Source organism: Lactuca virosa, chromosome 7 (assembly GCF_052849685.1).
Source record: "Lactuca virosa cultivar CGN04683 chromosome 7, Lactuca_virosa_CGN04683_v6, whole genome shotgun sequence".
NCBI classification, from domain to species: domain Eukaryota; kingdom Viridiplantae; phylum Streptophyta; class Magnoliopsida; order Asterales; family Asteraceae; genus Lactuca; species Lactuca virosa.
In genome coordinates, this window is record NC_136432.1 from 20,598,835 (window position 1) to 20,618,150 (window position 19,316).

Genomic DNA, 19,316 nt, shown 5'->3' on the forward strand with positions numbered 1-19,316 from the left:
AGATATTATAAATTATTGATGGGTTATTATCATCATGCATCATCGTATGGCTAAAGAAAAGAACCCTAGCTATATTATCATTCTATGTTATATTCGACGACGTGCTTGCCTTCATTCTAAGGTATATATCTACCTATTAAGAACATGCACTAAATGAAAAAGTGACAATACTACGAATCGTAATAGCATTCTTCTTTTTAACCCTAAGCCACCACGATGCACACGTATAGGATATAAAAATTAATTATGGGTCAAAAAGAAATAACATATATGTTACATTGTTACGTATGACGCACATATATACCAGCAAGAAAGATATAAAAAAAAAGAATACTAATCCATATTGACTAATGTGATTGTCCGCACCCTGTACGTAGTCTCTATCATACTTAGAGCACATGAAAAAGAAAATATTAAGATGTAAACAACAATTATTGGTAAATGGTAAGCAACAGCATTGAAGCATATATTAGTTCTATTAAAGAATATGATAATAGTCAAATTAAGAACAAACAACATGAACACTCTTTTGATTATGTATGTATAAAATTTACAACTAGACGAGCTAGACTACATAACTTTCTAAACTATGTGTATAACGAGACAACAAAGCTTTCTCATAAAACAACCATCACCACTCTCCTATATAAACATGAACATAAACAATGTAACAGTTTCAGCACACGTACCTTCCAACTAACACAACAAAGAACAAACATTATACTAATGGATTTTGGATCCAATATCTCAGTTGCCTTTCTATCCTTGATGCTGACACTGTTACTTGTCAGGAGTTCTAATGCTGGTGGAATCTCCATATACTGGGGTCAGAATGGGAACGAAGGAACTTTGGCAGACACTTGTTCCACAGGAAACTATGAATATGTAAACGTGGCTTTCCTTTCTTCTTTTGGAAAAGGTCGGACTCCAGTTCTGAACCTTGCTGGTCACTGTGATCCGAGTAGCAATGGGTGCACCAAATTAACTGAGCTCAGACATCAAATCCTGCCAAGCAAAAGGAGTCAAGATCATTCTTTCCATCGGTGGTGCGGCTGGGAGCTATTCCCTAGCTTCTGCTGGAGACGCGAGACAAGTTGCTACTTACATCTGGAATAACTTCTTGGGTGGACAGTCGTCTAGACGTCCACTTGGCAGCGCAGTATTGGATTGAGTCGACTTTGACATTGAAAGTGGAGATGGCAAGCACTGGGATGACCTAGCGAAGTACCTCTCTGCGTATAGCAAGCGTGGAAAGAAGGTTTACTTGACAGCAGATGCATGGCTTGGAACTGCACTTCAAACAGGTGTTTTTGACTATGTGTGGGTGCAATTTTATAACAATCCACAATGCCAATATAGTTCTGGAAATATCAACCGCATTAAAGATTCCTGGAAGCAATGGACTTCTAATATCCCAGCCAAAAAGATTTTCTTAGGGCTTCCAGCAGCTACTGATGCAGCCGGAAGTGGGTTTATCTCTGTGTCTGATCTAACCAGAAAGATTCTTCCAGCAATTAAGGGTTCCAATAAGTATGGAGGTGTGATGCTGTGGTCGAGGTATTATGATGATCAATCTCGATATAGCTCTTCCATTAAGAGCCATGTTTAGTTTTCATCACTCTACAAATTTATGACGTTCCCTTGAAAATTTTATTAATTTGTATGTTGCCGTTGTTTATATGCAATATTAGGCGAATCTCTACGCCCTTTGCCCATGTTAAAACTATATAATTCAAATTTTAACAATTATATGTTTTTGAAATAATTGTGTTATCCGTATTAATTATAAAATGATAATTTTTATGCTAAATTATAAAACTACAACTATTTTGAACAATATTCCACATTGACTTCTACTCATGGCTTTGCGCATTAATAAATCATAAATATAATTCTTGGTTATTGTTATATTTAACCATTTTTAAACTTAATTAATTTAAGCTTTGTTTATTTGACCACCTTTTAATTTCTATCGTAATGATTTTTTAAAATATCAACTGTTTGTTTTGAAGGTAATTTTATATAATTTATAATAATTTGTCACTATTAACTATTATTATTAAAGTCATTATGAAAATTAAATTAAATAATCTCATTATTGAAATTCTTAAAATATGGAGATTGTGAAATAGAATAAATTTGGGGTGACATAAAATGGATTTATAAATAGAATAATCTAATTGTGAAATCCATTCATTTCTTTTTATATTTTTATGTTCGATAATGATTGTATGGTCATTTTTAATATATTAAACATAACATATATTGTTAAGTTACTCTAACAATATATAACAAAATACAAATTAAAAATTTTAATATCATAATATAACTCGAAAACATAGCCAAAAATAGATCAAACCAACACAATCTTTTCGGATATCATATTCTTTATATATATTTTTTCTCTCTAACTTTGTATATGATTTGTATTTGTGAGTTATTGTTATCTATATAATTATAAATAAAATAACTAATTGTGAAATTTGTTTACAGCATTCACATTTTCCTCGTCGATAATGATTGTATGTCCGTTATAATTTATTATACACAACAAAAATTATAAAGTTACTCTAGTAACGCATAACAATCTATATATAAATTAAAAACATTAACATCGTAACATAGCTCGAAAAAATAGCCAAAAAACTGAAACAAACACAAAATACTTTCAAGTTTTGTCTTTTGTATATGTGTATATGTGATTTCTATAAGAGATTTGTATTTGTATCTTACTCAAACGATTAGCCTGTTTTACGGTACAAAATAAAAATATTTAACTTCTAATAATTTAATGCTCATAAATTATATCATATTAATTTGAATCTTAAATGATATGTAAATTAAAAAAAGTCTTGGATGGTTATTATTAATTAGTTAAGATATGAAGGGCTGTGTAGGTTTCAAATACATATGGTGCAATAATATAATCTACTTTAAATCATATTTATTTTGATGACTTCTACTATAGCGATTATTAAAACATATATATATATATATATATATATATATATATATATATATATATATATTTGAAGTGTTTACAAATATATGTTTTTTAAATATATCAATTACGTTCTTGTTAGCTCTTATATAATAAATATTATAATAAATTGGTGTAAATATTGTTTGTTTTAAATTATATGATAATGTAGACATCTTTTAAAATTCTATAATCTCAATTGTCTCAATAACCTCTACCTGCGGGTTATTCATGAATAGAATTAAATATAATACATGGTTTAATGATATTTATAGTTGTTCCTATGATTAATTAGTTTTAAAAAGTTTTAATTTCTATCATTATAATTATATAAAACATCAGACATTGTTTTGTTTTTAAAAGCAAAGATATAATTTTTATATATAATGTTACTTTTAATTATTGTTGTTGTAAGTTATTTAAAATAACGTATTTGGAAACTCTTAATTATTTTAATTTGGTTTCAGAAATTTATTTTTTTTAAAATTTATTTGATGAATATTGTTAGTTTCTTTGATTGTAATTATTTAAAACATCAAACATTGTTTTTGTTTTTAAAGATAACATTACAATTTTTTTATAAAATATTACTTTTAACTATTCGATCTTATTGTAAGTTATTTAAAGCTATTTATTTGAAAATTGTTAATGATTATAAAAAATAGTTTCGTGTTTTTTTGTTAATTTAGGATTACAATTTAGGTCTACCACGATCATTTATAACTTTAAACTATTTATAAAATAGTCTCTCGATTTTTTTCAAGTTTAACTGAAATTTTGATTTAAGTTAACCGTTTAACATTATATTGAAATTAATAATTTAACTATTTTGCATAAAATCAGGGCCTTTATCCACACATGTTATGTGTTGGTAAAAACCTCCTATGTGTTGGTAATATGTTTTACCTACACATAAGTTAAGTGTCACTATCTGTTGGCTCATGTCTATTGAAATAGATCATTACCCACACATAGTTTATGTGTAGCTAAAGAGTAATATATACCTACACATGTATGTGTGGCTAAAAGTAATGAGTGTGTGTGGGTAGAAGTATTTTGATTTGTTTGAGATGTCAATGACGTGACCATTCATGTGGCTGTTGACATGGCCGCGGACGTGGTCTGCAAGGATGACATGGTCAATGACATGTCTTAAAACTATGTGTGGGTAATAGTATTTTTATGTGTAGGTAATATTAGTATATGTGTAGGTATCTAGTCTGACATGTGTGGAAAAAATATATTTATGTGGTATTAAAAACGATGTATGTACGTAATAATGTTCAGATATATACAAAATAAATACAAACATTTATATAAATAGAAGCATACACTAAAAATATCATTATAAATTAAAATTTGTCTAACATAAAAATTCAAACCACAAGAAAATTACAAGTTATAAAACTTGAAATACTTAAAGTACCAAATATCAACTAGTCATAAATAGCTACTTTAAAATACTAAAAATTCTTGAATGTTCATTTCATATCATCATACCTATCAACATTTTCACCACATACATCACAAGATTGCCCTAAATGAGTGTGGTTAGATACCACGCTCGGATGTATCACCGTGAGATCGTCCTGATGATGTGGTTAGAGGATGAGGCATGATATTTTTCTCAATCAAAATTTGCTCTATAGATGCACATTTTCCTTTCAATGTTTCCAATTCATCCACAATTTCATCGTTACTAAAACGCTTAGAGTTCTTAGAAGAACTCGCGGTGTTACCATCGACAACAAGATTAGGTCCCCATCCGAAAAAACATATGAAGCTTCTTACAAGTATCTTCTCTAAAATCAACTTGTACCTCATTTATTCCACATAATGTCCGTTTCTCATCCTTTTCATTACTTCCTGTTAACGCAAAAAGTACGATGAGTAAAATAAATCAATTATTTACCAAATAATGCATATTCAACTATAGAAATGAGCAACTAAACTTACGTAGTTTACAACGATATCCATCGATATCCAACCTTTTTCTTCATCCAAATAGTGGGTAGGATAGAGGTATAATGTTATTCTCATATTTTCTTTTATTTCGTGAATGAACTTCTTGGCGAGTTCAAGTTCTAGCAATTAGTATCAAATTCTAACAGAGAGCTACTCACAAATTCAAAAATACCGCAAATGGTGTAAACATCTACTCAACTATGAACCTAATCAATAACAATTAATGTCATTTACACACGCAAAGCTACAAAAACTGAGAAACACCATGATCCTTCGATTATGTACAAAAAGTCATATACAAGTAACTGATGGTAAGATATATACATTCAATTTACTTTTTATGAGTGAAAAGGGCATGGGTTTGACTTGGCCTTTCATCATGTTCAAAAGGAAACACACATCCTTGCAAAGACTCATCAAATTAATAGAAATCTAAATGGGTTAATGACTCTAAGTTTGCAAGTAAACCAACAAAGTATTACTGTTTAAGGTTAAAATCATTCTAATTTAAGAAAAAGATAAATGTAAACAGTCGATAATAATTCTGTAAGACGCAGAAGGTGATAACATGAACACCGGATTGTGAAGACCGAAGAATAATGGAGTATTCGTAAATCGTACCTTGATTCTTAAATCTTGTTTTTCCTCGGGATCCCTCTACGAGCATTCACTATGTTTAGGGTTTTGTGGAGTTTCTTGGGATGATAAATATGAAGCAGCAAAATCATTACCTTTAATAAACCCTATGACTCGTGAATTTCGGAAAGGATTCTGATTTCAAATCCACTCGTGAAAATAGGAGGGGATTACCCCCGATTACTTTGCAATGGTGAAAATAGGAGGGGATTACCCCCGATTATTTTGTGGCTGATTGACTTGCCACATCGATTTTTTTAATTTAAAAATTAGGAATATGACTTATTAAGGTAATTAACTTTTCGGTTTGTTCACATCTAGGTAAGTATCTTTTTTTGTACACATCTAGGTAACAAACTTGTTGGAAGTGTTCACATATGACCATAATGACCTGCTGTAGCAGGTTACATCCTAGATGTGAACACTTTTAACAAGTTCGTTACCTACATGTGTACAAAAACATAGTTACCCAAATATGAACAAAACGAAAAGTAAGAGTAGATTACACGAACGGTCCCTGTGGTTTGGGGGAATTTGTCTTTTTGGTCCCTAACTTATTTTTTTAATTCGGATGGTCCCTACTGTTTATTTTTGTGGCGCGTTTGGTCTCTGTCTTACCTAAAAAGACTATTGTGCCCTTATTAATTTATTTTTTAATTAATTTTCTTATTTATGTATTTATTTTTTATATATTTAAAAAAATTAATAGACCCCACATATATGTATCTCCTCACCGTAAAACTGAAACTACATTTGAGAAATTAATTTGGGTCTAATCAGTCACCATCTCAACTCTCATCCTCCTCAACTTCTATTTCTTTTCCATCCTTAGTGACATCGACGTGTTCACCATCCTTCTTTTTTTGGTCCTTCAACTCTGGAGAACCAACACCATAACCCACTGTCTCTTCGCCTTTAGTGGGTTGTGGTGTTGATTCGACGTAGTTGAAGGACCGAAAAAAGAAGGGATGGTGAAGACGTCGATATCACTAAAGATGAAAAATAAATAGAAGTTGAATAGGATGAGAGATAGAATGGTGAGGAGATACAAACATGTGGTGTCTATTAATTTTTTTAAATATATAAAGAATAAATACATAAATAAGAAAATTAATTAAAAAAAGACAAAATTACAAAAATGGTCCCTGTGGTTTACTAAAAGTCACGAAATCAGTCCCTATTAATTTTTTTTGATGCAAATGGTCCTTGTGGTTTGCAAAAATTGCATAGATGATCCTTTTTACTAACTCCATCAAAATTCTGCCGTCAGTGCCTCCCATGTGGGGGTATTTTAGTCTTTTCAAGTATAGGAGAGACTGAATTTGTTGCATTTAGTAAACCAAAGGGACCATCTTTGTTATTTGCCTTAAAAAGTCAAGAATTGAAGGGTTGGGGTCGAGCTCACGACCTCAACCTATACATGGCAAATCTCTTAACCAATTGAGCTAAACCCTTCCATGTTTTTTCTTTCCTAAAACTAATTTGTATAGTACGAAAATCGTTAAAACATAAATAATAATAATAATAATAATAATACAAAAACATATTTTTACGTGAATGTTTTTTTAAATAAAACAAATATATTTTTGCGTATTATATAAAAAAAATTATACAAATAATTTATATATATATATATATATATATATATATATATATATATATATATATATATTTATGTATTTTGTTTATGTAAATATGTTTTTTTTTTATATTTTAAAAATACATTTTCATATAATATGTTATTACGTTGTATTTGAATGCAAAATCGGTCGAATTGTTTTTAAAAATTAAAATATATCGCATTAATTTTGGAACAACCACATTTTCTTAAATGTTTCGTTACATAGATTTGACAATAGTAATAAGGACATTGTTCGTTGGTATTATAATAACACATTTCCAATTTAGGATGAAAAGTATACTTATATCTTCATTAAGCTAACGCTTATAAATAACATTTTATTTTTTATTTTTCATTTTTATAAACATAAACAAGATCTCATGAATTCCGGCAAAAAAAAAGCTATGTTTTTTTAATACGTATTTTTTAAACCGAAAAACGGTTTTTAGAAAACCGATTGGGCCAATACAAAAACTTATTTGACCGATTTTGTATTCCAGTACAACGTAGAAACATATTATATAAAAACGTATTTTTTAATTACATAAAAAAACATATTTACATAAAATAAATACATAAAAAAAATATAAAAAACATCCTTCACATAAAATAAATATATACAAAAAACTTTTTTATGTTTTTTAGGATTACGTTTTTATATAATATGTTATTATGTTTTTTATGTATTTAAAAGTATACAAAAACTTATTTTTTTAAATACATAAAAATAAATATTTTACGTAAAGCAAGTACGTAAAAAAACAAATAATTGTTTGTATTTTTTTTACAATACGCTAAAAATATATTTTGTTTTATTAATTTTTTTTTGTAAAAATATGTTTTTTTTAATATTTTATTATTAATTTATTTACGATTTGTAGATAATATTAGTTAGTTTTCGAAAATATAAATCAAATGTGGCACTAGCCTAGTTGGTTAAGGCTTTGGTTGATTAAGGGAGAAAGGTATGAGGTCCAAAGTTCGAATCTAGCACCTTTGATTTTCTATTATTTTAAGACAAATTACAAAAATGGTCCCTATGGTTTATCAAATGCCACGAATTCAGTCCCTTTATACTTGAAAAGACAAAAATACCCTTACAGATTCAGTCCCTAACGGCTGAATACTAACGGCGTTAGTAAAAAGGGCCATCTTTGCAAGTTTTGCAAACCACAAGGACCATTTACACCAAAAAAAATTAACAGAGACTGACTTTCTGACTTTTGGGAAACCACAGGGACCATTTTGTAATTTTGTCTTAAAAAAATAAACTAAGGGAACAATAGTCTTTTTAGGTAAGACAGGGACCAAACACGCAACAAAAATAAACAGTTAGGACCATCCGAGTTAAAAAAATAAGTTAGGGAACGAAAACACAAATTCCCCCAAACTACATGGACCATTCATGTAATTTACTCTTACTTTTCGTTTTGTTTATATTTGGGTAACTATTTTTTTTGTACACATCTAGGTAACGAAATTGTTAAAAGTGTTCATATCTAGGATGTAACCTGCAGGTCATAATGGTCATATGTAAACACCTCCAACAAGTTTGTTACCTAGATATGTACAAAAAAAAGATAGTTACTAAGATGTGAACAAATAGAATAGTTAATTACCTTAATAAGTCATATTCCCTTAAAAATTTAGTGAAATATTTATAAACTAATAGTAGTATAGTATATGTTGCCGGTTGCTAAAATTTTAAAAATTAGCCCACATATACGTCTGAATTATTTATACATGTGTAGCCAATTACCGTAAGAACCGCCAGAACCGGTTCCGGTTCAAGGTACCCGACATCTTTTTAAGAAATATAAAAAAAATTATAACTTCATAACTTACCTTTTAAATTATAAATATTATAAAAGGATGTTTAAAAGGAAAAAAAATACATTCGTATATCCTAAATGACAACAAGTTGTTTTTTAGTTTATAAGTATATAACTATGGTCATTCAGTTAAATGTTATGTACAAAATGTTTGTTTCAGAAACTAACAAACATAAACGAGTTCCAAAAACAAATAGTTAATTATAAACAAAACATATTCTATGTAGGATATTAAAAGTCCTTAACTTAAGTTTTAGCTTTATATATTAAAATTCAAAAGAATCATGTCCCTACTGTAATAAGTATTAGTAATCAACATTAAAATTATAAGAACATCACACAAATATATATATATATATATATATATATATATATATATATATATATATATATATATATATATATAAACCGGTTCCGGCGGGAACCCAACGGATAGCGGTTATGAAAAAATGAGAACCAAAACCGGAACTGCCTTAGGCGGTTCCTAAACTTTAAGAACCGGAACTGGAACTGCCTTAGGCGGTTCCTAAACTTTAAGAACCGGAACCGGAACCGGCAGTTCCGGTTCCAAAAACGGATACTCGGTTATGATGCTCACCCCTACTTGTCGTTATGGTCACAAATATTAAAATACACATCACTATCACCCTCAAAATGAAAAAGATTCAACACACATGTTGGTCATAATTATTCAAAATTCTTGTCGAACTGATCAAATTATCGACCACATCATCGCTCCCAAGCCTTCTTCGAAAGCTTTTAAAAACAAACCCATAACACCTCTTGTGATATTGAAACTTGGTCTAGTTTACATGCCATTTCTCTTCAATGAATCTACAGTACTATCTCCATTGACTACCTTTACTCCACTGCCAATGCCAATGCTACATGAGATCGACTACAAAACATACTCAAGACAACAAAATATAGTTCACAGAGTTGTCTACTTAGAAAACCAAATATCAAACACTTGTTTTGGAAACTTCCCAATGTCACCTCGTACCGTAAGAACTTAAGATGTTTTCTCATCAAAACTCTCTAATGCCAAAGTACCCGTCGCTGAACACTGATTAGTTTATAACTAGTTGTCGGAATCAATGACAAAGCAACCTAAAACACGAAATAACATGATCTCAATGTAATCTCTTGTCGGATTGCACTATGAGCAATAAAAAAAAATTATTGTCGGTATTGGTCATGCAATTCCAACTCACGGAAATATATAGACACACAACTCTTACTCATCCTTACCTTGTTTGTTCGTTTACGAAATGTTCTTTATGTTCCTTATCTAGTTAAAAATTTAATATATGTTCGTAGTATTTCTAATGATATTAACATCTCCATTGATTTTGACATTTCGTCTTACCATGAAGGTTTATCCTATGGGGAAATCAATCATGATAAATGCAACAATACTGTGAAATTATATCCTATCACCACCTCTACGCTAAGTTATGCTAAGTTACAAGTATGTGTTGAATGTATCAAATTGTATTTATCAAATTGTATCACCACCTCTACGCTAAGTTATGCTCAGTTGATGAAAGTGATACTCTAACTTGTTTCTTGGATTTCCATGAAAATGGAGATCCTCCAAACATAATGAAATATCCGGTTACTGAACGCCTAGTTATAGAGCAAGATGCCTAATCTGAATCACAAAATGGCTCTAGTTTGAAATATGATGTGTTGTTGAGAAGAATACCTTGATGTAGCGTTCCTTTAAGATACTTGAGAACATGGAGAACTGTATCATAATGAGCTTGACAAGACTTTTGATTAAATTGACTAAGATGTTGAATAGAAAAAGCTAAATCAGGTCTTGTATGCAACAAAAAGTTTAACTTTCCAACTAATTGCATGTATGTAGTAGGATATGATAAATGATTCTCCATGTCAACTAATAATCGTGAACCGGTTGGAAGATGAGTATTAACCATAGAAGTATCAAACATATCATATGAAGTTAATAGATCCAAAATGAACTTGTATTGATGAATCATCATACCATTAGGAATTTCATTGAATTCTAGACCAAGAAAGTAATTAACAAATCCTAAATCTTTGTTTTTAAACTAGTCATTTAGAAATTTCTTTAAGGAATTGATCTCTGTGATGTTGTTTCCAGTAACTAGAATGTCATCAACATGGATTGCTACGATAACAATATGATCTTCAGAATGTTTGAGAAACAATGAATGATCACTTGAAGAATGAGAATATCCCTTTGATTGTAAAGCTATTGATAATTTTTCATACCATTGTCTAGAAGCTTGCTCTAGACCATAAAGTGATTTTTTCAATTTGCACACGTGACGAAGATTCAATAGCTAAACCATGAGGTATTTTCATATAAACCTCTTCATGTAACTCTCCATGGAGAAACGCATTATTAACTTCAAATTAATGTATTTTCCATGCTTTCTTGATTGCAAGTGCAACAAGTGTTCTAATTGTATTGAACTTCACAACAGGGGAAAAAGTTTCATGATAATCCACACCATGCTTTTAAGTAAATTCTTTTGCAACTAATCATGCTTTATGTTTTTTTTAAAATTTCCAACATATATGCGTTTTGTTTTAAAAGCCCATCTACCTAAAATTAGACGTTTCCCTTTTGGTAGTTTTACTATATCCCACGTGTTGTTTTCCATTAGAGCTTGAAATTCTTTTTTCATACCTTCCTCCCATTATAGAATACCCTTTGCTTGATGATAAAAAGTTGGTTATGGTATATGAGAAATTGTGTGAAAACCAAAACTGAAATGGGGTTAAACAATCTGAACATGAGCAATGTAAGAATTGTTGATACACAAATTGGTGAGTATGTGAGGGCATTCTGATGTATTAGTATGAGAAACAAGATTAGTACATACCTAATCTTGAAATCTGAGAGGAGGATTGATATTTCTAGTTGATCTCCATAGATGTGGAACATAAAGGGTATTTTAGGTATTTTGAATATCTGTTGTATTTGAGGTATCTGAAGTAGAAAAAGGAGTTGAAATGATTGTTGATTCATCAAATATTGGTGCTGGTATGTAAGTTGGTGTGTTGGTTGAAATAATTTGACTAAAAGTCAATAAGAAAAACTCATCTTCAAAATATTTCACATTTCTTGATACAAAAATGTGATTTGTGTCAATATTCATTAACTTGTATGCTTTTTGACAATGTGGTTACCCCAAGAAAATACACTTCTAAGACCTTGGCATGAATTTATCTATGGATATATGATTAGTTGAAGCATAACATAAGCATCTTGAAACATCCCAAAAATGCAAGCCAAAAATTTCGTTTTTAAAACATTAATAAAACCATAAATCATCCATCATCATAATAAAAGTCAAGAATCATGTATCTCGAAAATATCATATCGAAAGTTGTATCAAAATCATGTAAGTAATCATCAGAGTCTAAAATAATCCCAGGTTGAAACTGTGGTGTGTGCATGCGATCATCCTGAGCCCTTTTCTTTGCTGGTGGAAGTACCTGAAACCAAGCTACCACATACTATACACATAATCACATATTGGGCCTAGACCACTGCATCGGGCCCCGCCCGACATCGGGCCCCGCCCGACATCGGACAGAGGTCCGACATAACGTGGGCCTCATCCCTGCATCGGGCCCCGCCCGACATCAGACCGAAGTCCGGTATACATATCATGAGCATAACATAAACATAAATATAGACATAAGCATAAAAAGAAAGCTAACATTCCTCGGGCTTGCCTCGACATTAGAACAGAGTCCGGAACACATAATCATACACATGCAAGAATCACGAAGACATCAAGCGTACTAACTGCATCGGGCCCCGCCCGACATCAGACCGAAGTCCGGAACATAAAACCTACATCGGGCTAACCCCGACACATACAATCACACATAAACGGGTCGGCCTTGGTGCCTTAGACCCGTTCCTATAGGAGAAGACTCACCTCTCAAACTGAATGCTGAACTCGAGTGAGGAATCCCTGTCCGTTGCTCCGGCGACTCTCCGGCTATAAATTCCATAATAACACTTAGGGTAAAATGACCATTTTACCCCTGGTCAAGTCAACGCTCTGGTCAAAGTCAACATTCTGGATTGACCAACTCGCCGAGTCAACCTTTCGACTCGCCAAGTTCTATAACTCAGAAATCCTGAAATCACGACTTAACTCGCCGAGTCGCTCCACCGACTCGTCGAGTCCTATCAAGCTGTTCGGTCGCGACTTGGCTCATCCACTCGTCGAGTTCCACTAACTGAGATCGGGACATCACGAAACGACTCGTCGAATCCTTCTGTCTGTTTAGCCATCTTAACAAATTAAGCCCCTATCTTCTAGATCCATTGTCCTTAGCTCGTTTGCCCACTAGAAAGGCCTTTCTAAGAGTAAAGTTTCCAACTTTACCCGTTCATAACCCTCCTAAAATGGTTTAGACAAAACCCTAATTCCTATATGACATGAATCTAGTCCAAAAAGGCCATAGAGTCTCAAATCCATGCATACAAACCTAGATCTAGGGTTTTAGCATCTGATGGACACATAAAGTTTCGAACTTTCCTTCCATGCATGGCCTTTTAGGGTTTCGATAATAGGGTTTAGAGGTGATGGAGACTGGAATGGAGGCCAGATATGATGCTTAAATAGGGTGCAAACCCTAAAGATTAGGGTTTCATCCAGCCTGTCCTACTCGTCGAGTCAGAGCTGTGACTCGACGAGTAGCTCATTTAAACCCCGCGTCCAAACAGCCTTCTACTCGACGAGTCAGGGTTACCAACTCGTCAAGTCTTTCATTCAAGATAAATAATTAAATAATTAAACGCGTACCAGGGAACCGGACGTTACACATCTAAAGAGTTTTAAGCATGTAAGGTCAGGTTGTTGCTTGAATAACACTTTATATGGACTGCTGTTGTCAAGAAATTTTATTGGCATTCTGTTTATAAGATGCACAACTGTCTTTATACATTCACCCCAATATGCATTTCCAATACCAGATTGAAAATAAAATGCACTAGCTGTTTTTAAAAGATGTCGATGCTTCCTCGCAACCAAGCCATTTTTTTGAGGGGCATTAGGTATAGATTTATGATGAATAATACCACATGACTTAAAGAATTCTTGACCTTCATTACTTGAGCCTAACTCAAAAGCATTATCACTCCCGATGATTTTAACCATAACACCAAATTAAGTGTGAATGAGCTTCATAAACTCCTTGATTAAAGAGAATGCATTGACTTTATGTTTAAGCAAATGTATCTATCTATATATATATATATATATATATATATATATATATATATATATATATATATATATCTTCTGAAAGCGTCAACTATTGTGATGAAATACTTATTTCCATCATGAGTTGGGTATTTGTATGGACTCCAAACATCAACGTGAATCAAATCCAATGAGTTTTTGGTTTGAGTAATGCTTTTTGGAAATGACAATCTATGTTGTTTAGCTTTAAGACATACAAGACAAGAATCAAGTAAATGATTGTCACAATTTGAAGGAATAAGCTTCAATTGTTTGAGTTTATTAAGAGGCTTATGACCAAATCGTTTGTGCCACAATTGAACATCAGATGAAACAGAAAAAACACTACAAGTTTTGAATACAGAAAAACTAAAACTGAATGACAAAAATCTTGAATTTCATGATGATCTAAGATATAAAGGCTGTTAATGCATTTCCTAAAAATGCCTAGAGCAAGATTACTCTTCGACAAAGGGTCCTACAACAAACGACTTTCATCAGTGAAGAGAATACAAGTGTTCAAATGGGAAAGAAGTTTGGGAATTGAAATGAGATTGTAGTTAAAACAAGGAACATACAAAACATTTGCAATGTAAAAGATTTGTGGAGTTGAACAACACCAAATGAAGCACCAAGAAAACGATAACCATTAGGAAGACCAATCATATGAGCCTGTGAAAGTTTAGTGAGTGACACACATAAGGATTGATTAGAACACATGTGGTCTGTTGCAGCAGAGTCAGTTATCCAAGAATAATGTGTTTTTGGTGATGAAGCGGATTGATACACATTAGCAAAAAATTTCTCAAAACAGAAAGAATTACCTTTTGATTTTAATGATCCACCAGTAACAATAGAATTTGATTGACTTATTGAGGAAGAAGCATGCGTGTTGTTGTTGATAAAAAGTTGAAGAAGATGTGGATACTGATAATGTGTAATAGACGGAGATGTAATAGCACTGTTAACCACCATGTGAGTATTAACTCTAGCAGGTTGTTTGTATGCCTCATGTATATATTATAGGTTAATGTATAAAAAATTATAAGCACTTGTTGCCAATATTTTTTCATTGGTAGTTTAATTAGTATTTGTAGGTTCTTCATGGTTGTATCATGTGTTTTGGTATCTGTCATATTCTCTGACATGTTTTTTTGGCAATTTAGTTCTTTGTGTTTTATTGGTGTTTCTGTGTATGCTTCGTGTATGTGCGTTCTTGCTTTTCCAGTTCTATGAGTAAATATGATTGAATTAAATAGGGAAATAAGTCATCGGGAAAAGACCAAATTATACTCATGTGTATTGCAGTTATGATCTTAACGGTTCCATCTTTATGACAATTAGGGTTAAAGAGTAAGAGTGCAACCAAACTACGGATTAAGGACCAAGATTGCAACATATCAATCTTGTGAATTAAATGTGTTATGAAAAGCAAAATCTGGTATGAAAGATATTATTTACTCTAACATATATGTTATATCTAGAAAAAAACTATAAAATGAGTCCCTATGCTTTGCAAAGAAACTATGGATAAAATGAGTCCCTATGCTTTGCAAAGAAACTATGGATAAGGTCTAAATTTTTTTCAAACTTCTACAGAAGATCCAAAATCAAGAAATTCTTATGGTTTTGTTCCCTAAAAGTTTTGAAATGATTGTTTTTCCCTTTTAATTTCTTTTTTAATATTTGGTTTAATACTGGGCTCACCTAACCCACCCCAATGTACCCTCCTCATTCTCGTTCATCTCTTGCCCGTTCTAACATCTCTTCCCTCATCACCACCGACTACATCTCCTCTCTCACCCTCCCACCTCATCCATCTTCACCATCGACCTGCATCTTCTTCCTTATCCCTCTCGACCAACTACCTGCATCATTGGAATTGCCTATTGTGACCTAAAGATTTCACATTTAATATCAGTGAAATTGGAGAGATTAAGCAAAGCTTCAAAAAATGACCTAACATCGAAATCAAAATATGTTCAAGAACCCATAATCATTACTAGAAAACTCCAAATTTAAGAAATCAAAAACCCAAAAACTCAAAAATATCTTCCTCTTTTATTCTTTAATTGTTCTTGGGATTTCAAAAATGGGTTTCGCCTAAAGTGAAACGAAACGCTAAACGAAGGAGAAAATGGTCAATGAAGAACCAAAGATTTGGGTTGATGTTCTTGTTTTTCGATGGCTTCTGTTTGTTGGTGAAAATGAAGCATCTCACCACCTCCCTTTTCTTCCCCCGTAATTTTTTAGAAACCTACCTCTAAATGTTTTACGTTGAATTTGAATATGCATTTGGATTAATATTTGTAGGTGTGTGTGTGAGCTTTTCATCATCGATTTTGGGTTTTACATCATTGATATTGAGGTTTCTGAATTTTCTACAATAGCGACGACTCAATAGACGAGACAGCAGCGGCAACTCAATAGCGGCGACGTGTCGCCGGTAAAGCTATTAGCGGCGACTTTGGTTAGCAATAGCGGCGATATTTGTCGCCGCTAATACCCTTTTTTCTTGTAGTGATCATTGTGTGTGCGTGCATGTGTGTGTTTATGGTTGTGTGTGTTGAAGAATATAAAGTTAGAGAACCCATATGAAGTTCATGCTCCTTAATTTGGAGAGAGAAAGAGAGGGTACGATGGGTTTGGATGGGAGAGGTTTGTTTGTATGCCTATTGTTCCATAAAAACGAAGGGGGTGTTTGAGATTACTTTTTAACCTAAAAAGTCTTTTTTGACAAAATGACTTTTTGACGTATGACTTTTCCCCAAAGGAGTTTTTAAAATGTGTTTGAATTAACTTTTGAGGGGGCAAAATCCAAAAAGTAACCAATTCCTGACTTCTAAAACAACTTCTTTTTCTTGCCAAAAAATAAATCTAAAAATGACTTTTGGAATTGCTAAACATCTTTTTAAACTTTTGGCTTTTTGAAAAAGCCAAAAGTCCAAAAATTCAGTTTGAAAAGTAATCCCAAACACCCTCGAAGCTTTGATTTGGTATGTGTGTGTTTAAATCTATTATCTGTGTGTTTGTATTTTTTTCCCATCTTGTTAATTTGCAGGTATTTGTGTGTGTATATGTGTTTGTGTCAACAAATGAGAAGGATTCTACTGGGTAGGGAGGAACTATGGCAGAGGAATTTGGTGATGGTGTTTGGGATTACATTATAGGGTCGTGCATGGATCGAGAGATAGGGTTGGAGGGATTTTTTTTTTAATTTTAATTTAAAAAAACTTAGATAAATATTAAAAAAATGTAAAAAAAGAAACTATAAGGGCAAAATAGTCCTTTAAAATTGTCCAAGACTAAAACCAAGAGAATATTTTGATTTTGAAGTTTCCATGAAAGTTTTTTTTGGACCATATCCATAATTTTTTGCAAACCACATGCACATATGAGCACAAAAATAGAAAAAGAATACTAAGCTCAACTGGTAATCTATATGGACGATTAATGTAATTGTCTTCACCCGTAGTAACTATCCTATTTAGTAGAACACATGAAAAAGACAATTTTACGATCCAAATAAATTATTATTAATAATGGTAACTGGTAAGCAACACCAATGCAACCTATGTTATAGCTCCATTAAAGAATATTTGATAATAGTCAAAGGACAAACATCACGAATTCTCTTTTATTTGAATGTACAATTTACAACTAAAAGATCATGATTTCATTAACTTTCAAGCTACGCAGTATAATAAGACAACAAAACCTTCTCATCATACAATCATCATCACCAATTAACCATGTCCTATATAAAGAGAAACCATGCAACATTTTTAGCACACAATCCAACCAACTAAAACAAAGAAAAACAAACATGCAAATGGATTTTGGATCCAATATCTCAGTTGCCTTTCTATCCTTGATGCTGACACTGTTACTTGTCAGGAGTTCTAATGCTGGTGGAATCTCCATATACTGGGGTCAGAATGGGAACGAAGGAACTTTGGCAGACACTTGTTCCACAGGAAACTATGAATATGTAAACGTGGCTTTCCTTTCTTCTTTTGGAAGTGGTCAGACTCCTGTTCTGAACCTTGCTGGTCACTGTGATCCGAGTAGCAACGGGTGCACCAAACTGAGCTCAGACATCAAATCCTGCCAAGCAAAAGGAGTCAAGATCATTCTTTCCATTGGTGGTGCGTCTGGGAGCTATTCACTAGCTTCTTCTACAGATGCAAGACAAGTTGCTACTTACATTTGGAATAACTTCTTGGGTGGAAAGTCATGTGCACGTCCACTTGGAGATGCGGTATTGGATGGAGTTGACTTTGACATTGAAAGTGGAGATGGCAAGCACTGGGATGACCTAGCGAAGTACCTCTCTGCATATAGCAAACGTGGAAAGAAGGTTTACTTGACAGCAGCACCTCAGTGCCCATACCCGGATGCATGGCTTGGAACTGCACTTCAAACAGGTGTTTTTGACTATGTTTGGGTACAGTTTTTTAACAATCCACCATGTCAGTATAGTTCGGGAGATATTGAAAGCATTGAGGATTCTTGGAAGCAATGGACTTCTGATATCCCAGCCACAAAGATTTTCTTAGGGCTTCCAGCAGCTCCTGATGCAGCTGGAAGTGGGTTTATTCCTGTTGATGATCTCACTTCAAAGATTCTTCCAGTGATTAAGGGTTCAGATAAGTATGGAGGTGTGATGCTTTGGTCCAAGTATTATGATGATCAATCTGGATATAGCTCTTCCATTAAGAGTCATGTTTAGATGTTCCCTTGTAAAGTTTATTTGTATGTTACCGATGTTTTTATTTAAAAAGATGTGATGAAATATACGTTGACTAGTGGTTGTTCGTAATCTTTGATTTGTTGTTAAATTTTTACATATTCTACTTTCACATGTGCTAACAGATCTGAATCGTTTTAATTTACACACTAATGAGCTTAAAGAAAAGTATGCAAGAAATTAAAATCATGAGGATCGCACGTGTAAGGAAATGGAAAGTTCGACTAAAGTTTTGATTTTTTATAAACTACAAGAATCATTTATGTAATTT

General features: G+C 32.4%; 1 protein-coding gene and 1 pseudogene across 1 annotated transcript; both read left to right on the forward strand.

Moving 5' to 3' along the window:
• Positions 1 to 726: 726 nt before the first annotated feature.
• On the forward strand, positions 727 to 1,609 carry LOC145125182 (hevamine-A-like; annotated as a pseudogene).
• A 16,512-nt stretch (positions 1,610 to 18,121) lies between these two features.
• LOC145125116 (hevamine-A-like) lies at positions 18,122 to 19,027 on the forward strand. Its single transcript, XM_079060606.1, has one exon. It carries the CDS (start codon positions 18,122 to 18,124, stop codon positions 19,025 to 19,027), a length of 906 nt encoding a protein of 301 aa, XP_078916732.1.
• Positions 19,028 to 19,316: the final 289 nt, after the last annotated feature.

Excerpts from the sequence above, each read along its gene's own strand:
- LOC145125116 (XM_079060606.1), top strand. The coding sequence starts at position 18,122 with ATGCAAATGGATTTTGGATCCAATATCTCAGTTGCCTTTCTATCCTTG.